The sequence below is a fragment of the Castanea sativa genome, chromosome 2, assembly GCF_040712315.1.
Source record: "Castanea sativa cultivar Marrone di Chiusa Pesio chromosome 2, ASM4071231v1".
Classification (NCBI taxonomy): domain Eukaryota; kingdom Viridiplantae; phylum Streptophyta; class Magnoliopsida; order Fagales; family Fagaceae; genus Castanea; species Castanea sativa.
The window spans coordinates 75407-99509 of NC_134014.1; the positions used below are offsets into that span (position 1 = coordinate 75407).

Below are 24103 nucleotides of genomic sequence, written 5' to 3' on the forward strand. Positions count from 1 at the left end.
AGTTTAAAATGTTAAAAGTTTGGTGAGTATTAAAAAGTTGTTTTAGTAAGGAAATTACTTTTTTCAAAAAGTGCAAGACCTCTGAAAAGTCAAAAGATATTCAGTACTTTTTGCAAAAAAAATTACTTTAATTTTTAGGAATTATTGGTTCAATTACTAAATTGCCCACTTGTTTTGTTAAAAACCTAACTTTACCCTTAAAAACCCAACTTTACCATTTAAAACCCCTTCAGACCATCATGCCAGAATAGATAACACCATATTCAATAAGACAAAAATATTATTAAAATAGTGATATTGATATTATTAAAAATAGATAACATTATTAAAGTAAAACAGATAACATACTTGGTTCAAAAATTTTAGAATAAAAAATAATTGATGCTAAAAAAAACTAACATTATTAAAATAATACCAATAATAGTAATAGTAATAACAAATAATTATGTCAATAATATATTTATCTATATATATATATATATATATATATATATATATATATATATAACTGAAACCTCTGAAACTCCAACCATTTTTCACGTGAGCACAATATTTAAATATATATAAAACCGAAACCTTTGAAACTCCCACAATTTTTCACGTCAACATAATATTTAAATAAAATTATCATTTTATTTAAATATATAAAATTATTTTTATTTAGTCCAAACTTAACAAGGAGTCTAAATCTATTTCTCTAACAAGTCCAACTTAAACTCAAACTCACCATTTTTTTTAAACAAAACCGAAACCTCTAAAACTCCCACAATTTTTCACGTCAACACAGTATTTAAATAAAATTATTTTTATTTAGTTCAAACTTAACAAAGAGTGAAACTCTATTTCTCTAACAAGTCCAACTTAAACTCAAACTCGCCATTTTTTTAAAACAAAATTATTTTTGTTTAGTCCAAACTTAACAATAAGTGAAACTCTATCTCTCTGATAAGTTCAACTTAAACTCAAACTCATCATTTTTTTTTAAACAAAATTATTTTTGTTTAATCCAAACTTAACAAAGAATGAAATTCTATCTTTCTAACAAGTTCAACTTAAACTCAAACTCAAACGTTGATAATGTTTCTTTAATATCTTTTGGTCTTTCAAAAGTTTTAATATCTGAATTTTTGAGTTGCTTTTTTGTAGTATCTGAAATTATCTGACAAATTTTTTGTAAGTTATTACACATTCAAGCCATAGCTTCTTTATCAATTTGTAACACAAATTGAAATTATACAATAGCAAATCATGCAATATTGTAGTTTTTTAATCAATTTAAGATTTTATAAATTTATTTTAGTCTATCTCACAAATTGGTAAGTTCTCATGCATAGCACGGGTTAGCAACTAGTTATTATTATTATTAAATAGCTTTTTTTAATAAGTATTATGAAGTAGTTGATTTAAAAATGAAATAAACTCCCTTATATATACATTGTTCTTTTTGGTAATTTATTACTCAAACCACCACTTTTATAAGTGCTAGTCAAACACTCAGCTTTTTTCAAAAGACACTTTTTAACAGTTTTTATCAAACACTCAGCTTTTTCAAAAAGCCCAATTTCATACCGCACTTTTTAAATACTCTATATTTTCAAAAAATCTAATTTCAAAAAACTGAACCAAACTCACCCTAAGACACTAATTAGTTTTTGATGTAGGTAGGAATTGAACTTCAAATCTCTTATTCAACCATCAAAGACTTTACTAGTTTCGCTAACTGGAACCTACAACATTTCTCTATTAAAAACTCTAAGACCACACATTTAATCACACGGGATAAGCAATGATTGGTTTTTGGGTTACGTTAATGAGTTCGCAATTCTTAATAAACCAGTTTTAAAAAAATTTGACATTATTTTTATGAAAATATAAAAATTTGTCCAAAAAAATTACTTATTTCTTCTTTTCCCTTGGTTTATTCTTCTTTAAATACCAGTGATTATCCATATATAAATATAGTTTAATCACAAGTTGATGCATCATGCTAATTGATCACAAGTTAATACTTAATGCTAATTGGGGTAAAGTGGCTGGCTGTTGTTCTGCCCTCCATTCACACAGTTTTCATATTCCATGATTGCCATGCAGTTGTCAACATATACGCATAAATGTCCGACACGTTTATTGTCTTTTTTTCTTGAGTGTCTATTTGAGATTGATTAAATTTACACGTTAATTGTCTTTTTTTTCTTGAGTGTCTATTTGAGATTGATTAAATTTATTGACTCATTTGTCGTACTAATTTAAACTTTGATAAAATGTATAACTATATAATATTTAAAGGAAAAAGAGAGAAGGCATTAATTTAGTCACAAAAAGCTAGCATTAGATCTTCTATCCAAATACTATTTTAAACAGACAAAAAATTTATTTTATCTATTTTAACACAGTATTTTACAACACATCTATATCTCATAATTTGCTTTAACACATCATTTATTCAAATAACCTAAAATTACTCTTACCTTTTATTAAAAAAAAAACAAATAAATAACCTCACCACCAACCACCACCACTGCAAACCGTTGAAAGACGAGTAATGCTGCAATCACAAATTATTTTGCAACATTTTTATAAACGGTTATTGTGGCAAACTTCTTATTGGTACTCATTTGGGCCCACCAATAACATCAAATTTTTATTAACCAATATTCAAATACCACGTCAGTAATTTGTAAAAAATTTTATATCTCTAACATTTTCCTTGAAAAATTGAAGTACAACTTTGGTTTTCAAGCCGTACCAACCAAATCTGGTCTCATCTTTAAAATAAAATAAAACAATGCTAACAATCAAATACACAAAATCAAAATCAACCTAAAACCACAATATCAAAATCAACCACAAAACACCTATAAACACCAATTTATACCAAGTGCAGGAGATCGTAGTAATATAATTCTCGAAGTACAAAGGTCAAACCACAAGGAGCGGGATGAATTCAAAGGCAATGTAATTAAACAACACTCTTGGTAATGATGAAAAATATTTGTTGCATGGTGATTGTTAACAATAAATAATGACTAGTTTAAATCAATATTTTAAATACCAAGGCATCAGAATGTTTCCTTATATCGATATGAAATTCTTTGTGATCTAAGAGAATCAATATTTCATAATTGACTGTTCTTAGACAACGAAAATTCTATAATTTAGTTGAACTGAGACAATTCAAAAACGCATGATAACCTAGATTAATAATACGGTTAGAATAGTTTAAAAAAAAATCCATTCACTTTAAAAACCTTATTTCTATTTGAAACTATTAGAAATTCATCTAGACAATAAGAAAAAACTTAATGAAATTATTGAAAGTATAGAAGAACTAATACATCAAAAAAATTTAATTGAACAATCAAATATGTTGTCATCTAAAATCTTAGAAAGAATCACAATGAACTATCATACTGTATAGAAGAAACATAATCCCTAGCCCTATTAGAGAGCTTAGGTTGTCATGATAGAATAATAAAACACAAGTTTTTCTCTCCAAGATTCGTTTTCCATACCCCCCCCCCCCCCCCCGCGCCCCCAAAACCCTAATGTCAAAGATAAAACTTTTGACTATTTAATTTTTGTCCTGATTTTCAGCAGCAACTTGTGAGTTAATTTCAGCCTACAAAAAGTGTAAATTTCGAAAAACTTAAAATTGAAAAATTGTAGATATTTAAGTTACAGTTCTGGCTCATATGGCCTTGAGTCAATTGATATTTTGAGGAGAGAGATACGCCCAAAAAAGATGCAGTATTTTGCAAAACTCAATCTTTTTTCTTTTCTTAAGTCTTTCCAAACTTAATCAAAGACTTCATCCTTTTCCGCTTTCCAATTACTATCAATAGTTACAAAAAGGTTTGAACTTCTGAAACCCATAATCTTGTTCCATGGATTAAGTTTGGAGGAAAAAAGGAATATAGGATTGGATAAGCAACAGAGAGAACATCTAGATTTTTTTGAGAACCAAGAGAACAGCTAGATGGTTCCACTAATTTTCTCCATTTTCATCATCTCATTGTGGAATATTTATAAAGTTAAGTCCAAAATTAGAAAGAAATTTAAAAAAAAAATTAAGGATAAATTAAGCTAACTATGTATGAGCTGAGTTAACTCAACCATGGCCGAGTTGACCAAGTTGATTTTGTAACTCACTAGTCTCACCCATTTATATTGTGGGGGATAAAAGCTCTTGAATAAACATTTGGACTTTGGGCCTGGTTGGTTGGTACTAGTTTATTTTTATTAGGGGCCTCTAGGCCCACAAGTCAGTCTACACTGCAGAGGTCCGAGGAGTTGTCTGAGGAGGAATGTCTCCTCGGACAGGTTCGGCAATGACTCTGGGACTTACTAAAGGGGTTAGAGGCAAGCTTCTGGAAAAACTGATGGGTAAGAGGGTGATCCAAGCACCATTTAGAAGCAAGGATGTGTGAGAAATATCTGAGGAAAAAGCTGCTACCACCACATTAAAGACCCTGCATCTACCTCCCTGGCCGCATTAATGAGAAAATGACCTCTGAACAGTATAATTCAGCCTTTCTGCTATTGTTTAAAGACTTCAAGAAGGTGGCGGATGGGACAAGTATCCAAGGGAAAGATTTGTGTGACATGTGGATGAATCAGTAAAGAAGAAGTATATAAGGAAACGAGAGAGGAAAGAGAGGGAGATTTGCACTTTCTGCTGAGAAAAATAGGAACTAAGAATTGTAAACTTTGATATAGAAAGAGAATATTTATACAACTCGTCCTCGGCTTACGTCTGAGGAGGTCTATTTGTCATATTCGTTTATCATTTGCATCGATTGTGGCTCTCTAGCCTGCTAATCGAACTTCCAACATCCCGAACCTAGACTTCCAAATCCATACTCTACAAATTTCATTGTATAAGACTCATTGGGCCTGAGCCCAACACTTGTTTTTGGGTCCAGGTACAATTGTGCGCTTACATATATAATGTTAAATGACCAAGTTGACCTCCTAATCTCAATTTGAAACTTGATATATAGCCATATAGGTACTACTTTTAGCAATTTTTTATAAAATTACACTTTACCCCCTAAATAATATTATTTATTCTTTTAAGAATAATGCTACAATCACAAACTTTTCTACAATACTTATACAAACTGTTGTGGTACAAGTTATTACTAGTTCACATCTGGGCCGGCCACTTTTATCACTTTCTTACTTACCAATAATCACTCACCATATCAGTAATTTGTAAAAAAAAATATTGTAGCTTTGAAATTTTCCTCCTTTAGAGGCCATAAAAAAATTATACACACCTAAAACAATTAGTCCAAAAACAAAAATTACCAATATAAAAGCTAAAAAAATTAAGCACAATCAACCAATTTTACACATCAAAGACAGAAATTTAAAATTAAAAAAAAAAAAAAAAACACTCAACGGCTAAGTAGCAATAGAGCTAGAGGACAACAACAGAGTCGGCCTCCCTAATTCCAAGTCCTGACTCCATCCTTGTCAAAGCCCTCGCCTATCTTTGCTGGAGCTATTAAGGCAGCCATGGAGTCAAGCAAGATAACTCGCTAGGTGCTGATTCGTATAAGGAAGAGTGTAAGTAGCAGAAGATTCGAAGAGGAGAGGCAACTGAAGGGGCTGGGATGGTAGAGATGGTGATTGTGGTGATGGAGGGTGATAAAGATCGGATGAGCAAGAATGGAGAATGAAAAGTAGTGTTAGATGTGTAACAGAGAGAATGGTTGGTTTTATCAAATTTGCTAAAGTGGATGACTTGGATTTTTACGCTCTGTTTGTTTCTTTATTTTCAGGAAAATATTTTATATATTTTACAATGTTCGTTTTGTTGTAAAATTTAGTCAAAAGTAAAATATCTTTCAGTCAAACTGTAAAATTAAGGCAAAGAGAAGTAAAATATTTTACGCTTAAAATTTTGGTAAAAAATTTTACATTTTGCAATCTCTCACGTGTACACGTCACAGTCCAGCCACTGCATAACTCTCACCCAAGCCAGACATAGAGAGTACCCACTAGCAAAAGCACCACCTACAACGCCACCCACTCCACTCATCTCTGGCGACAACTCCGGCGACCGTTGTATTGGGACAATCTCAAACCTCAGCCCGTTTTGACAAACTGCGAGAATCGAAGCTTAATACCCACTATCAAACACTGTTCTTCTTCTTCACCGGTAGGCCTTGTCGATGTCGCAAAAATTAGCATCTCGCCACTAAAAGTCAAGTACTGGAATTGCAATTTACGTTTGGTGATTTGAGTTTTTTTTTTTTTTTTTCCTAGGCCCTATAAGATTTGTGTTTGTTTTGTACAAATCTCTACCTAGGCCCTGTTCACACAAAAGTTCTGTAGAACTCCACCGGCATACTTGCAAATTTGGGTTTTTTTTTTTTTTTGGGGGGGTTTGCAAATCTGTGTTTTTATAGATCTGGATTTTATTTTGTTGTACAGATCTGTCTTTTTTTTTCTTTTTCTTTTTTATAGCTAATTTGATTTTGGGTGTTTTGATTCATGGTTGCATTTAAAATTTGAGAATTTCAGCGTAGGTTGGAGAGAATTTTAAGTTTGGGTTGTTTCTAATTGAAGAATTTTTTTTCTTCATTTTAATTACTAGGAAACAAATACTTGCAAATGATTTCCTAAGTATTTTCAGATACCTAACCAAACACGGTAAAATAAAAATATTTTCTGCAAAATATTTTCAGTGTAAAATATTTTACATTTGAAAATATTTTACATCAAAATAAATGGTGCGTTAATTAATGTGGCTAATTTTAGTTGTCCCGTAGCATCAATTGTGCACACTGTTTGTCACATTGGCATTTTTCGTTAATGAGTCAACAGTAGGGACCAAATTAATTGCAAGTTGAAAATAATATGAACCAAATTATTTGTGACCTTAAAATGTAGAGGCCAAATTCACTTCGATCTCAAAATTTTAGGACTAAAATAGTATTTTGACCTTTTTATTTATTTATAGTTTTTTGGTCTTGGGTTTTCCAAAAAAGAAAAAGCCCAATCAATTTCTTTGTCTATATAGGCCAATAAATTAACTACATTCATTTAAATTCATTGGATCCAATTAAAAATAATATCATGACTTTAATTTATATCAATATACACATATTTTCTAAAAAATTTATAAAATTTTACGTTCCCCTCTTATGATGTGGGCAACGAATAAATACTTAATGTAAGTGCACAATTGCACCTGGACCCAAAAACAACTACGGGCTCAGGCCCAATGAGCCTTAGACAATAAAATTTGTAGAGCGTGGGTTTGAAACCTAAATTAGAAGTGCTGAGAACTTAATAATGGGCTAAGAGTTACAAACACAAGTAGATAACAAAAGATAACTGAAAATAGGCCTCCTCGGACGTTAGCCGAGGACTACTTCTGTATTATTGCTATTTCTTCCTTAAAAGTTACAATTCTTAGTCTCTTTCTTTGTTGCCAATCCCCCTCCTTTCTCTAGCCTCCACCCCCCTTAAATACTTCCCTCGCTGATAGTTTTTGGACAGTGACTAGAAGTTTCAGCCCTACTGTTCAGGGGTCACTTCCCCATTAATGCGGCCAGGGAGGTAGATGCAGAGCCTTTAATGCGGAGGTGGCAGCCTTTGCACTTGATATTTTCTTTAACACTGGTGCATCTAGAAGGTTCAAGGTATTCCCTTTTAACCATTAGTCTTTCCAGAGTTATACCTTGACCTCCATAATGAAGTTTTGAGTTCTCTTGGATTTGTCCGCAGAGAAGCTCGTTCTCGGCTGTACCCTCGGATCCTCGGCATATGGGCCAATTCGTAGAGTTTAATTCTGGAGTAGGTCGGCCTTCCATGCTTTAGTCCAAAGGCCCATATGCCCACTTGGGTCCTTTTACCCCCCACAATAGCCACTCAAAACTCTATTTTTCATCATCCGAGGAGAAAAATACGGTTTTGATCCAACGAAAACTTTCCCCACACGTTCAGCAAATAACTACGCGTATGAAGACCGTTTCGCGTTCCAGAGGATGCCACTTGGGGGTTTTATTTTCAAAAACGCGCGCATTTATTACCGTAAGTTATACCTTGTCCCCCACGTTCAACTATGAGATGAGCATCCAACGGTCCTCGTTACTCCATGAAAATTTGGGCGGGACAAATACAATTTCGAGGCCGCTTCCCGCACGTCGTGACGCTTCAGGAACCTGCGCCTTCATTTATTTCTCCAGAGGCTAATCCCATCAAAATATCAGCAATCACATTTTGTCTGCAGAAATCCGTGGAAATTTGCACAACTTGAAATTTGTAAGTTCTCATTTCTTTTCTCTTAACCCTTTCTCCTCGGACCCTGTCCTCGGCTCCCCTTATAACAGTTCTCCCTCTTAGAACTTAGTTTTTCGTTTCTTTCTGATGGGAAAGTTTAAATGTCTAGTTGATACCGCCGCTGGGATGGAAGGCTTTAGAGCCAAGTATCGTATTCCCAGCGACGTAGGTTTAGAATATTGCCCGGCGGAAGCCGTGGCCGGTTCTAGGAAGGCTGGAGAGGTTATCATCCCAATGGTAGCCTTCGTAGAAGGTGGGATGACCCTCCCAATGAAGCCTGTAACCAGGGAGTACCTCCGCAACCACCGGTTGTGTCCCGACCAGTGCGCCCCAAACGTTTTTAGAGTTTTGGGCAGCGTCGACGCTCTAAATGAGCAAATGGGTCTGAACCTCACCTGGCATGATGTCGTCTTTTTGTACGAATGCCACAAACTCACTAGAGTAGGTTACTACATCAAATCCCCCTCCAGCGTAGTTAGGTTGATCTCCTATTTGCCCAAGTCCAATAAAGGCATGAAGGATGACTACCTCATCGTCTCTGGCAACTGGCACGAAGGCCCCCACTGCCCAGTTGAGTAGGGAGTTCCAAGTGCGACACCTTAGGATTTAACTTCCCATCCTATAACTCCCTAAATCATCTAGGAATGTGCATTTGCATTTACTTGAGCGTCTACCTTTACTTTATTATATGTTCTGCGCCTCTGACCATGTTTGTTTATTTGGATGTTTTTCTTTGCAGATAAGCAAAACGTACGCCCTTGCTTGAGCCACTGCAATGTTGCAGATTTGAATAGAGTGCTACGTTCCGAGGTGTTCGTCAGCAGAGACTTACAACTTAGAGCTGCCCACTTGATTCTGGGGTACGATCCCGTCTCCTCGGACTTCCAAGAGATCGAGAACGCAATAATCGAGGGTGACCGAAGGCGTAGGAAAATCAACGTAGCCAGACCTCACTTTTTGGCCGATCACGACATCCCTGACGCCCCTTACACCGTATTGTACCCACAGCCCATCGCGGCCATCCCACTCGCCGTGCACTCTCAGGCAATTGCTGTCCCAGAGGAGCGAGTGTCTTCTTCGAACACATTGGACGAGGAGATAGACCAGTTTCGGCTCGAGGACTCCCCACGACCTCGCGGAAACCCGTTTGTTATCCTTTCCGACGAGGAAGAAGAAGAAGCTGAGGCCTTTGGGGTCGCGGGTCTAGTGATAGCGCGTCCAGACGACAGTTCCATTGAAGAAGAGATGGACAAGCTAAAGGACCTTATGACCGATAGAGGCGCCCGAGTGGCAAAGAAGGGAGCAAGAGGGTCCCAAGCTCCCCCTGCCTTGCCACCACCCCCTCCTCCAGCCGAGCCAAAACCTCCAACTGACGATTCTAAGAAGAAAAGAAAAGTGGATGCCGAGGGGGCTGGTGGCGAGAAGCCAAAGAAGCTGAAACAGCAGCTACCGCCGGCCCAGCAGCAGAAGCTGGACGAGGGCAAAGGGCGCGCCTGCTCAGTTGAAAGTGGGGAGATCAGGGACGTGGCCGAGGTGCGCCAAGCACCAGCCACTTGGTCTCCTGACTTGAGGCTGGACGGCGCCCCTATTCCTTGCCACTCCAGCATTAGGGCAGTCCAACAAGGCCACGCCCACCGCCTAGCCGAGGTGTTGGAGCGTCCTCTTCTGCTGCCCAAGGACATGGAGTCCTTGGAGAAGATGGGCCAGCCACAGCTGTTCCTCTCGTTAAAAAGGGGTTTAGCTCTGGTAAGTTCCATCTTACACTTATATTCTACATTTATTTGTAAACACTTCACTGCATTTAACCTCCTAACATTTTTGCAGTCTATCCAAGAGGTTTTCGCGGCCGAGAAGTTCGTGGATGACTCTCGGAAGCGCGCTGGGATGGAGTAGGAGCTAAGACATAAGGCAGAAAGGTCCCTAGACCAGGCCCTAGCAGAAAACGGGAAGCTCACGTCACAGCTGGCCGACTTGAAAAGAGAAAGAGATGGTGACAAGGCCAGCTTGAAGACGATGGAGAGCCAAGTGGAGGGGCAGCGTAAGCTTCTCCGCCAAAAGGATGACGAGCTTGCCCAAGTCCAACAGGCACGCTCTGACTTGGAAAAGGAGCTTACGCGGGCAAAGGAGGAAGCTCGCGCCCACAAGCACACCCTGGAGGCCGCGAAGAAGGCCAGTTATCAGGAGGGGGTGACTAGAACACAAGAAGAGCTGACAGAGGCTTTTCTGGCCTTGTGCCGAGAGTACTGTCAGCAGGTCTGGGGAGAGGAAATGAATGCAGCAGAGGTTCCTCAAGCTTCCGAGCTGAGGAAGCCTATGAACATCTGGCTACCCCTAGACATACAGGAGATTGAAGACCCTCCTGTTGCTGCCTCTCCTGCCCTTCCTCCTGTGGTGCAAGAGCTTGTTCCTGCTCCTACAGAACCCGAAGGTTCCCATAAAGAGAAGGACGAGTGCGGTGGTGCCGAGAAGGAGCAGATCCAAAGCGTGGAGCCCCTCATTCCTTCAATAGACAAAGGGAAACAAGCCATGTCCACCTTTGAGCTGGAATTGAAGAGTACTGAGGCTGGCAGCAGCTCCCTTCAAGACCCCCATTCCCTAGTTTAGGGCCTAGTATAGGAACTTTCTGTACTCCCCTTCTTTGTATATAATTAATGAAGAAAATTTTTATTCAAATTTCGTTCATGTTGTCTTTGTTTTACTTTATTCTTTTTGTGCTTGCCATGAAAGTTTTCAATAACAAGTAGTTAAAGGGAAAACAGAATAAATAAGTATAGCTCTACCATGCAAACAACTATGACTTCAAAACAGCCACATAACTTAATTTAGACATCAAATAATGTCACAGTTAGACAACTCACATGACTGTTAAACCTTTGTAACCTGACATATTGCTTTCAGTAGGATGTAAGGTCCGAAGACCATTCCTTACAAAAATTTGTTTAGCACCTAAAAATGAAGAACTTGAGATCCAAATTAATGAATGGTGAGATAATGATTTCCATAAAACAGTGACATGATATTAAGAACAGTGACAAGGTTTGTGGTCCGAGGACCCGGCATGACTAAGGTTCTGTTTAACAAATGACAAGACATCAATTTCCACAAGGTTTGTGGTCCGAGGACTACACTTAACCAAGTTTCTGTTTGATTCTTAAGAATAGTAATTTCAAATGTTAATTTCCCCAAAGTAGGAGATCCGAGGACCCGGCATAACTAAGGTTCTGTTTAACAAATGACAAGACATCAATTTTCACAAGGTTTGTGGCCCGAGGACTACACTTAACCAAGTTTCTGTTTGATTCTTAAGAATAGTAATTTCAAATGTTAATTTCCCCAAAGTAGGAGGTCCGAGGACCCGGCATAACTAAGGTTCTGTTTAACAAATGACAAGACATCAATTTCCACAAGGTTTGTGGCCCGAGGACTACACTTAACCAAGTTTCTGTTTGATTCTTAAGAATAGTAATTTCAAATGTTAATTTCCCCAAAGTAGGAGATCCGAGGACCCGGCATAACTAAGGTTCTGTTTAACAAATGACAAGACATCAATTTTCACAAGGTTTGTGGTCCGAGGACTACACTTAACCAAGTTTCTGTTTGATTCTTAAGAATAGTAATTTCAAATGTTAATTTCCCCAAAGTAGGAGGTCCGAGGACCCGGCATAACTAAGGTTCTGTTTAACAAATGACAAGACATCAATTTCCACAAGGTTTGTGGTCCGAGGACTACACTTAACCAAGTTTCTGTTTGATTCTTAAGAATAGTAACTTCAAACGTAAGAGGTACTTATAACCTTGAAATGTTAACTAACAAAAGCACATTTTATTAATAATAATACCTTCTAAGGTTATTTACATTCTATGGGCGTGGTACAATTCTTTCATCTAAGTCAGCTAGCCGATATGACCCTATGCCTGCTACTGAAACAATGCGATAAGGGCCTTCCTAGTTGGGTCCTAGCTTACCCCAAGTTGGGTTCTTAGCAGTGCCTACAACTTTTCTTAGTACAAGATCACCAGGTGCAAGTGGCCTTAGCTTCACGTGGGCATCATATCCCCATTTTAGCTTCTGTTGATAATAAGCCATTTGGACCATAGCTGCCTCGCGTCGTTCCTCGAGTAAATCAAGACCTTTCTCCAGGAGTCCATTGTTATTCTCCGGGCTAAAAGAGCTTGTCTTTAGGGTGGGAAAACTAGATTCCAGAGGTATCACCGCCTCGGCTCCATAAGTCATAGAGAATGGCGTTTCTCCCGTGGACCTACGCGGTGTGGTCCGATACGTCCATAGAACATGAGGGAGCTCTTCCACCCATCTGCCTTTCGCATCGTCCAACCTTTTCTTGAGCCCACTGACTATGACCTTGTTAACGGCCTCGGCTTGCCCATTTTCCTGAGGATAAGCTAGGGTGGAGTATCTATTCATGATACCCATGTCACCACAATATTGCCTAAAGGCCTTACTGTCAAATTGAACGCCATTGTCTGAGATAAGTGTGTGTGGTATACCGAATCTAGTGACAATATTTTTCCAGACAAACTTCTTGGAATCAACATCTCTGATATTTGCTAAGGGCTCGGCCTCAACCCATTTAGTGAAATAGTCTGTTCCCACAAGAAGCCATCTTTTGTTTCCTGCAGCTCTCGAAAACGGCCCCACTATGTCCAATCCCCACTGCGCAAAAGGCCAAGGACTGGAGAGAGGGTTGAGAACCCCTCCAGGTTGATGAATATTAGGGGCGAACCTCTGGCATTGATCACATTTTCTGGCATAGTCCTGAGCCTCTCTCTGCATATTGGGCCACCAATAACCCTGAGTCAAGGCCCTATGGGCTAAGGACCTTCCCCTAGTGTGGCTTCCACAAATCCCTTCATACAGTTCCTCCAGAAGTGCTTCCGTTGATTCAGGGTGCACACACAACAAGTACGATCCTGAGAAGGATCGTTTGTACAATTTTTGGTCCTCGGACAACCAAAAACTTGGCGCCTTTCAACGTATCTTATCTGCTTCAGACTTGTCTTCAGGAAGGATATCATTCCTAAGAAAAGATATGACCGGGTCAATCCAACTAGGTCCAGGCCTTATTAGATGGATGCGAGCCGCCTTGGCGGGGGTAAGAGTTGGCTCCAGCAAATCCTCCACAAGGACAATCCTGGGCAAACCCTGAGCCGAGAACGTTGCTAACGTAGCCAAAGAATCGGCATGGGTGTTTCCACTTCTAGAGATGTGAGCTAGGACGAAGGAGTCAAATTCAGCTTGCTGACGCTTGACCTGGGCCAAATATTCCTGCATTCTGGGGTCTCTAGCCTCCATGGTCCCCATGACTTGGCCGACCACTAACTGAGAGTCTGAGAACACATGGATTTCCTTTCCACCCATCCTACGTACCATCTGCATACCCACCAAGACTGCTTCATACTCGGCCTCATTGTTAGTAGCCGAGAATGCCAATCTCAAAGATTTTTCGAAGACAATTCCCTCAGGGGACATTAGAACAAGTCCAACACCAGACCCTCTCTGATTAGCAGCCCCATCCACATACACTTTCCAAGTCGAAGGCACTGAGGCCGTGATCACACCAACTGATTTTCCATCCGTGTGTGTTTCTTTTAGAGTTTCTTCTAGCAATGGTTCAGTAAACTCTGCCACCAAGTCAGCGAGGACCTGGCCCTTCACCGAGGTGCGAGGCTTGTATTTAACGTCAAAAACCCCTAAAATGGTTCCCCACTTTGCCACCCTACCAGAGTAATCGGCGCTGCGTAACACTGCCTTGAGAGGTAATTGGGTCAGAACCACTACTGTGTGAGACTGGAAATAATGAGGAAGCTTGCGTGTGGCGTGAACTATGGCCAGAAGCGCTTTCTCCAAGAGCAGATAGCGCACCTCGGCCTCATTTAAAGACTTACTGACGTAGTAGACCGGTCTTTGCACCCCGCTTTCATTCCTTATAAGGACCAGGCTGACCGCGTGGACGGCCACTGCTAGATAAGCAAACAATACCTCGTCCGCCTCGGGGCGAGACAAGATGGGTGGCCGAGAAAGATATTGCTTAAGCTGCTGAAAAGCTAACACGCAATCCTCGGTCCATTGAAACCCTTTCCATTTATTCAACAATTGGAAGAAAGGACGGCATCGGTCAGCGGACCGAGAAATAAACCTATTCAATGCGGCAATCATTCCGGTCAATTTCTGGATCTCTTTTGGGCTCTGAGGCAGCTGCAAATCCTGAATAGCCTTGACCTGCGCTGGGTTCACCTCTATGCCTCTGTGAGTAATCATGTATCCCAAAAACTTTTCGGACCCCACGCCAAAAGAGCACTTTGAGGCGTTAAGGCGCAGCTTGTACTTTCTTAGCACCTGGAAGGTGTCGGCTAGATCTTTGACGTGTGAAGGTATTGTTTTACTCTTCACCACCATATCATCTACATACACCTCAATGGTCTTCCCTAGTTGCTGTTTAAACATTCTAGTTATCATTCTCTGGTAGGTAGCCCCAGCATTCTTCAACCCGAATGGCATGACCTTATAGTGGTAGTTCCCTGTTGGAGTAATGAAAGCAGTTTTCTCCTGATCCTCCAATGCTAGTGGAATTTGATGGTAACCCTGGAAGGCGTCCAAAAAACTCATTTGAGGATGTCTGATAGTGGCATCCACCAGTTGATCAATACGCGGCATTGGGAACGAATCCTTGGGGCAAGCCTTGTTCAAATCTGTGAAGTCCACACATACTCTCCACGTTCCATTCTTCTTTTTAACCACAACCGTATGCGCCAACCATTCGGGGTAGAAAATTTCTTTAATAGCCCCAGCCCTCTTGAGTTTAAGCACCTCTTCCTTTACAGCCTCGGCATGCTCTTTGGAAGAACGTCGAGGTGGTTGCCTTCTCGGCACAATGGCAGGGTTGACATTCAAACGATGACAAATGAAGTTCGGATCTACGCCTGGAGCCTCATAAGGGTCCCATGCAAAAACATCAATATTGTCCTTCAGAAATTCCAACAACTCCATCTTCTCCTGGTGTGGCAAACGTATGCCTACTTGGAAGAACCTCTTTGGATCATCGGATATCAGAAACTTCTCTAACTCCTCACAATGAACCTCCTCTCCTGTCACCATTCCAGGTGCATCAAGAGCTGTTAACTGCTATAAGTCTTTGCTGATCAGAGCCAAAGACTCGGCTTCCGTCTGGTGCAGCACTGCAGCCGATATGCATTGCCTGGCCACCGATTGGCTGCCGAGGACCTCTTCAACACATTCCCCCGAGGGGAACTTAACCTTAACATGTAAGGTAGAGGAGACAGCTCCAAGAGCGTGCAGCCATGGCCTGGCGAGGATGGCTGTATATGGAGAGTACGCGTCAACCACAATGAAATCCACCTCAACCGTTTCTGAGCCGCATTGAACGGGCAAACGAATCTGTCCCTTCGGCACAACGGCTCTCCCTTCGAAGCTTATAAGTGGCGAGTCATATGGAGTAAGATCTTCCAGCTTCAATCTTAACCCCTTAAAAAGATCAGGGTACATGAAATCTGCACCGCTGTCCTGATCTATCATCACCCTCCTCACATCATAGTTCCCTATCCTAAGCGTAACTACAAGAGCATCGTCATGGGGTTGGATAGTCCCTACCTTATCCTCCTCGAAAAATCCCAAGATGGGCAAATTTAGCTTCAACCTCTTCGGCCTGCAGCCCGACTCCTCGGCCTGAGGATGTGAAACTGCCATCACCTTGGTGGGACCCGAGCCGGTCCTGCCAGGTGCAGCAAAAATAACATTAATTGTTCCTAACGTCGGCCGAGATGAAATATTCCTCTGATTGTTTGAGCCAGATTGACTGCTCTGCCCGCTAGAATGGCACAAGTGCTGCTTCAGTTTTCCTTCACTGACAAGCTGCTCCAAGTGGTTCCAAAGGGTCCAACAGTTCTCGGTAGTGTGGCCCACATCCTGATGGTATTGGCAGAAGAGGTTCTGATTCCTCTTTGTGGGATCTCCTGCCATCTTGCTAGGCCACTTGAAGAAGGGCTCCTTACGAACTTTTTCCAGCAACTGATGTACTGGTTCTCGGAACACAGTGTTCACGGCCTGAGGTACTGCATAGCCGGGCTGCCCAACGTAATCTCTCCTCGGCTTGTTATTGTGGTACCTGTCCGACCTGAAATCCCTTCTCTTCTGCGGGATAACCTTCTCCTTACCCTTTCCTTGCTGTTGGTCTTCCTCCACCCTCTTGTACTCGTCAATACGGTCCATGAGGTGACGTACGCTGCGGACAGGCTTTTTAGTCAAAGACTTTCTCAGGTCGTGATCAGTAGGAAGACCTACCTTAAAGGTATTGAGCGCCACCTCATCAAAGTTGCCATCTATTTCATTAAACATCTCCCAGTAACGGTCGGAGTATGCTTTCAACGTCTCCCCTTCCCTCATGGTCATGGATAACAGCGAATCCAATGGCCGAGGTACTCTGCTACACGTAATGAACCGCGAAGCGAATGCTCTAGTAAGCTCCCCAAATGAACCTATAGACCCCGATTTAAGGTCGTTGAACCACCTCATAGCAACAGGTCCCAAGCTAGAGGGGAAAACTTTACACATCAGGGTCTCGTTGTGAGAGTGCACCGCCATCCTCTGGTTAAAGTGACTCACGTGCTCCACCAGATCAGTCCGGCCATTGTAGATGGTAAAGGTGGGTTGAGTAAACCTCCTGGGAAGCCTCCCCTTCTCAATCCTCCGTGAAAACGGAGATTTGGAGAGTTGGTGCAACGCCCGACTTATAGCATCGTTCCCTAAGCCCCTAGAAGGAAGCTTCTTGCGTCTGCGAGCTGGCTGGTCGTCCTCCTCACCAGAGGACATTGCACTGGGGGGTGAGCATGACCTTGAGCTGTAGCTACCTCCCCGTACCTCCTCTGAGGAAGGATCAGATGAGGATGGTGAAGACCTACGTCTGGCGTGGCGTAACTTTCTCTTCAAACGATTAATCTCCTTCTGCATGGCTTTAGCACCATCCTCATGGGTGGTGCTACCCCCACCATGAGTATGGCTAGCCCCGAGGTATTCTGTATGGACACTTCCTTCACGATCCCTTCGATGCTCAAGACGCTCGAAAAGATCCCCCAGTTGTGATCCCTGTGACTCCGCATGTTGAGAACCCAAGCCTGCCATAGTATTCCAACTCCTTCCAGACTAGACTCCCCATGGTGGGCGCCAATTGTAAGTGCACAATTGCACCTGGACCCAAAAACAACTACGGGCTCAGGCCCAATGAGCCTTAGACAATAAAATTTGTAGAGCGTGGGTTTGAAACCTAGATTAGAAGTGCTGATAACTTAATAACGGGCTAAGAGTTACAAACACAGGTAGATAACAAAAGATAACTGAAAATAGGCCTTCTCGGACGTTAGCCGAGGACTACTTCTGTATTATTGCTATTTCTTCCTTAAAAGTTACAATTCTTAGTCTCTTTCTTTGTTGTCAATCCCCCCATCTCTCTAGCCTCCACCCCCCTTAAATACTGCCTTCCCTGATAGTTTTTGGACAGTGACTAGAAGTTTCATCCCTATTGTTCAGGGGTCACTTCCCCATTAATGCGGCCAGGGAGGTAGATGCAGAGCCTTTAATGCGGAGGTGACAGCCTTTGCACTTGATATTTTCTTTAACACTGGTGCATCTAGAAGGTTCAGGGTATTCCCTTTTAACCATTAGTCTTTCCAGAGTTATACCTTGACCTCCATAATGAAGTTTTGAGTTCTCTTGGATTTGTCCGCAGAGAAGCTCGTTCTCGGCTATACCCTCGGATCCTCGGCGTATGGGCCAATTCGTAGAGTTTAATTCTGGAGTAGGTCGGCCTTCCATGCTTTAGTCCAAAGGCCCATATGCCCACTTGGGTCCTTTTACCCCCCACACTTAATATCCCTTCTTATGATGTGTCTTATGCTTTTATTGTAACGATTATTATGCTAAAATTATGAGGTATTATCCTCTATATATGTGTGTCTTATGCTTTTATTATTTTTATTATCTTCCTTGATGATATGATGAGTTGTTGATTTGTTGTTAAAAATTATAATTGCATGGATAATATAATTGAGATAATCAGTTTTTAATTAATAATTAGAGGTCGATCCTTGGTATGATAGCAAGTGACTGTCCCCAAAAGTGATAAGTCGTAGGTTCAAGTAAGGTTACCTACAAGAACCTCTATCAAACCCTATAAAAATAAGAACTCTGTACACTTATAACATTTTAGTATCTCTTTAATAATTCTAGTGTAAAATTAACCAAGGAATCTAAAAGAGATTAAAAGCTCATAATTCAAAGTTAAATATTAAACATTTCCCCTATTAAAATGCCATCAATATTGGGTTTGAAGATTAATAAAAGCTATGTATATAAATTGAATGGTATTATACGTGTTAGTACGAAGTATGAAGAGTTGTGCAAGGAAGAATCCAATCAAGTTGAATTTGACTCATGACCTCGTAGTTCACCCAACATGTGATATAAATACAACCATTGACATCGGACGCGTTCACCAAATGTGACGACATGTGGGAATAGTCTAACGAATGGCAAAGTAGCAATTAGTAGGGGTGACGTAGGTGAAATACAAATTAATACGGTGAAATGAAATGATTGATATTTTTATTATTATCAAACCCCCGAAACCGAAACCGAAACACCCCCAACTATATTCTTCTTTAAATTCCCCATGAGTTGGCAAATTCAATGCCCCGCCGAAGTTAACAATTAGAAATTCGTTGGGGTAGTTGCATCCTCCCCCTTCCCACCATTGTCTCTCTGCCTCATCGCCCCCTTTAAAGTCTTAACCTTCTTTCCCATCTTTTCAAGCCATTACTCTCTCACGTTTCCTACCTAGCTAGCTAGACGGTACATCTACCTTTCTTTAATTTTCACTTGAATTCCGACTTGGATTTTGCTTTTTTATATCCAAATTTCCAACCCCCATACTACACAACTGCCTTCTTTCTTCTCTTCTCTCGAAGCTGCCAAAATTTTCATTTTTATCCCACCACCACCACCATGGGAGATGAGAGGAAGCAAACCCCAGAAACTGTACCGGTTTCGGTTCAATCTCCGCCCGAGAGAACGAAAAATAAGCTCCCTAACTTTCTCTTATCCGTCAGACTCAAATATGTGAAACTGGGGTACCACTACTTAATCTCCAATGCCATGTACCTCTTGCTTGTACCACTTCTTGCCATGACTTCGGCTCATCTTTCTATGCTCACTCTTCAAGATGTTTTGCAATTATGGGACAACCTAATAAAGTTCAATCTCGTTTGGGTGACTCTAGGCTCATGCGTAATAGTTTTCCTTGCCACCTTTTACTTCACCAGCCGTCCAAGAAAAGTTTACCTAGTAAACTTTGCGTGCTACAAGCCTGAAGAGGCTCGAATATGTACGAGGGAGATTTTCATGGAAAGATCTACTGCAACTGGGAGTTTCACGGAGGAGAACTTGGCTTTTCAAAAGAAGATTCTGGAAAGGTCAGGACTGGGCCAAAAGACCTACTTCCCTGAGGCCGTGTTGAGAATCCCGCCCAATCCCTGTATGGCCGAGGCAAGGAAGGAGGCTGAGGCAGTCATGTTCGGAGCCATTGATGAGCTCTTGGCAAAGACTGGAGTGAAGGCTAAGGATATAGGGATTCTTGTAGTCAATTGTAGCTTGTTCAGCCCAACTCCATCCCTCTCCTCCATGATTGTGAATCACTACAAGCTCAGAGGGAACATTTTAAGCTATAATCTTGGTGGTATGGGTTGTAGTGCTGGCCTTATTTCTATAGATCTTGCTAAGCAGCTATTACAGGTTGGTTTTATTCCATATGTTTTTTTTTTTTTTTTTGGATTTCAAATTTAAATCTCTTTGTTTATCCAACTCTTGAGAAATTCATTAATCATCCATTTTAGAATTATTTTTTGAAAAAATTGTAAAAAAATTAATTATTATTTTATATTCTAATAAAATTAATTTAAAAATAATTTATTAATAGATATCCTAAGAATATATATTAATAAATCCTATATATATATATATATATATATATATATATCAGTTAATAGAATATGTAAATTACTATTTAACATGTGTTCTTAGCAATTGAATCAGTAACTCACCAAGAAGAGCCTTCCTTTTTGTTAGTAGTCGTTGGGTGAATGGTTTTATTATCCAAGAAGTCCGTGATCCATCTGTCTATGATCAATAAATGGTATTGATCACTAGGCATATAGTAAAAACCCTCACTTATATGCAGTGGGCCTCTCTCTCATAATATGAGAGGACCTCATATGCGTCTGCAGGGATTCACGGCTGAGAGATACCAGCCACATACTGATAGACCCCCACTTGTCTGCATGTCCAGCTGGTCGTAGGTGTCACATATTGAAAGATGTATGGACCAGAGTCCTGAGGGTTATTAGTTGGGTCCGCAACGCATTCATTAAACAACTAGTACTTCCCATCCACCCTCTTCATAAATGTCTATGTAGAAGGGTACCAATTTCGTATATAACTTTAAATACATATTTTTAATTTTTAAATAATATTAAATATATTTTTATATATTTTTTTATTCACATATATTTTTAAAAAATATAAATAACACTATTAGAATAATATTACCAAATGACTCCTAATTTTTTCCACCACTACCCACTCTTAGTATAATAGTCACTGCACAAACATACACACCTATAAAATGTGTGAGATAAGAATTGGTGTTCAAGTATCGAAGAGGGAGTTTCACATCCAAATCACATGTACGTTTTAAATGTTTTTATTTTTTTACAAAATGCTAATTTAGCTATGAAAAGCATGAAACTTGTGAAGTAAAACTATAAAAGCAATGATAGCAACTCCCCCACCCTCCCCACACTCAGACACACACGTGTGTGTATATATAATAAGACTTAAGTTCAGTATTTAGGTGTTATTTTTTAAATTTTTCGTTTAAAATTCTATCATATGGATTTTTTCTCATGAGATGAAAGTATATTTTTTAGTTAAGTTGTCACATGACTAAATCTTAAAAGGAGAACTTAAAGAACCATACCTAAGGTATTGTACCAAAATTTTGTCCATACATATATATATATATATATATTATATTGTTTGATTACAGATTTGGTTGTAAATTGTTACAAATTATTCATGTTCAAATATACATGTCAAATTTCATATCAATCAAATAATATTTGTTATTCAATCCATAAACATATTTTTTATGTGTAATTTTAGATTAGAAAATATGAAATTTAAATATTTAATTAATGACATAGTTATTTAATCTTCTAACAATTTTGTAAGTACGAAGGAGACAGGAAAAAAAAAATGTAATCCAATAGTAAATTTGTTAAAATTTATATTTAATAGAAATATATTAAGTAGAGTTGTAGCTACAACTAAGTTTAACTTTATGAGGCAAATAAATACAAATGGGTAAATAGCTTGACATACCATACAAAGGCAAATATCTAATTTAAACTTTGAAATGAAACTATTTCAAATACAGTTTAAAATTTTAATCAAACATTCCTCTTAATTAATTTACCTGCAGGTGCACCCCAACTCTTATGCCCTAGTAATGAGCATGGAGAATATAACTCTCAATTGGTACTTCGGCAACGACCGATCAATGCTTGTCTCAAACTGCCTCTTTCGCATGGGTGGAGCAGCGATCCTCCTATCCAATCGTTCTTCAGATCGTCGTCGTTCAAAGTATCAACTCATCCACACCGTACGTACCCACAAGGGTGCCGATGATAAGTGTTACAATTGTGTGTTTCAAAAAGAGGATGAAACCAAAAGAATTGGTGTCTCACTCTCAAAAGACCTAATGGCAGTGGCTGGAGAAGCCCTCAAAACCAACATCACTACACTTGGGCCATTAGTCCTTCCCATGTCTGAACAACTTCTATTTTTTGCAACTTTAGTGGGAAGGAAGATCTTTAAACTGAAGATAAAACCATACATTCCAGATTTTAAGCTAGCTTTCGAGCATTTTTGCATTCATGCAGGGGGGAGAGCAGTGCTAGATGAGCTAGAGAAAAACCTGGAGCTCACGGATTGGCATATGGAGCCTTCAAGAATGACCCTTAATAGGTTTGGGAATACTTCTAGTAGTTCTTTGTGGTATGAATTGGCTTACTCTGAGGCTAAAGGGAGGATCAAGAAGGGTGACAGGACGTGGCAGATTGCTTTTGGTTCGGGATTCAAGTGTAACAGTGCTGTATGGCGTGCTTTAAAGACCATCGACCCAGTTAAGGAGAAGGGTCCTTGGGTGGATGAGATTGATGAGTTTCCAGTTCATGTGCCTAAAGTGTCAGCCATTAATGTTTCTTGAAAGTTTAAATTAAGTTTTTTCGTGGGAGGGAGGGAGGGAATTTGTGTGTATTAAAATTATTTCTGAATGCCATATAAACAATTGAAATCTGTTGCTTAATTGAATAATTCTTATAGTCTTCGTGTGTTAATTAATTGCCTACATTTCTAATTCCCATATGGTAGTATAAAATAAGGAAACTCCTTAAAATATTTTCCTCATCCGTACTTCCATACAAATATTGAGGTAAGGGCAACATGTACAATTCAGGGGTTCAAATGAACCCGCTGAGTCGGCAATTTATATATATATTTATTTTATTTGACCCACTTAAAATAAAAATTTAAACATCTTGATTTTAAAATTTTTTTAAACCTCTTTAAAATAAGTTTAAATATAATTTTCTTAACAATATTTTGGTCTCTTTAAATACATGCAAAAAAAAAAAAAAAAAAAAAAGCCCAACAACAAAGGAAAAAAAAAAATTCATCTTAAACCTTAAGAAAAATTTACAGTTTACATTATACTATCAATATAAGATTACATTGTTTCTAAACAAATGTGTACACTGTACAGCATAATTGTAAGGTCACAATTTGCACCAAAATTCAAAGGTAAAATTAAGATAGGCTTAAAAAGTCCAATACAATAAATTTGTATAGAGTAAGCTTAAAATCTAAGTTATAGTGATTTTAAATAACAAAAATGATGAACTAGATTACAACAGTATACACATAGATAGTTTATATACCAGAAATTGTCCTCGGACTCAAACCGAAGATATTGAATCTTATATTTCACTCTTCTCAAAGACAAATTATAGTTACCGATCTTAATATCTACAATCTTTCTTCTCCCCTCTCCCTCTTCTTCGAGACCTCCCTCCCTCCCTCTTATACATCCCCTCTCTCCTTATTCTTGTCTCCACATGTAACTCTAGGCAACTTCCCTAGATACTTATCACATCGTAAGGTTGACGATCACTATTCAGATATCACTTTCTAATTTATGCATCCAGAGACTTAGATATAAAGCATTCAATGTAATAGTAGCAATTTTTTTCAAGATATTTCTTATCTCTTCTTCCTCCCCTTGTGAAACATATTTTCATCCATCACATGATATTGAAACCCGGACCAGACCGTACGGTCTGACCGGAAAAACCGCGACCCTCTCCTTGTTACGGTTCTTTTACCCCTAAAAATCGTTCTAAGCAAGAAAAGCAGGAAACCGTTCAAACCGCGGTTGAACCGCCCGGGTTTGAGAACCGTGGGCGGTTTTCACGGTTCACGGTCAGAGCTATTTTTATTTAAAAAATAAAAACATTACAGACTCACAAGACCAAATCACCATTGTTGAAGCTTCAACCATAACATTCGAGAACTCGCATCAATGTTCTAGATAGTTCTAGGCGAATATTTCTTTTCGGCAGTAAGTGCTCATGCGAAATTGTTTTGATAAAAAAAAAAAAGAAGAAG

At 39.4% G+C, this 24103-nt stretch overlaps 1 protein-coding gene across 1 annotated transcript; it reads left to right on the top strand.

Annotated features, from left to right (window-relative positions):
• Positions 1–19138: 19138 nt before the first annotated feature.
• Positions 19139–22676, top strand: LOC142626447 (3-ketoacyl-CoA synthase 20-like). The gene is made up of 2 exons (XM_075800267.1): positions 19139–20113; positions 21861–22676. Exons 1-2 carry the CDS (start codon positions 19328–19330, stop codon positions 22644–22646), a joined length of 1572 nt encoding a protein of 523 aa, XP_075656382.1. The 5' UTR covers positions 19139–19327; the 3' UTR covers positions 22647–22676.
• The last annotated feature ends 1427 nt before the right edge of the window (positions 22677–24103 follow it).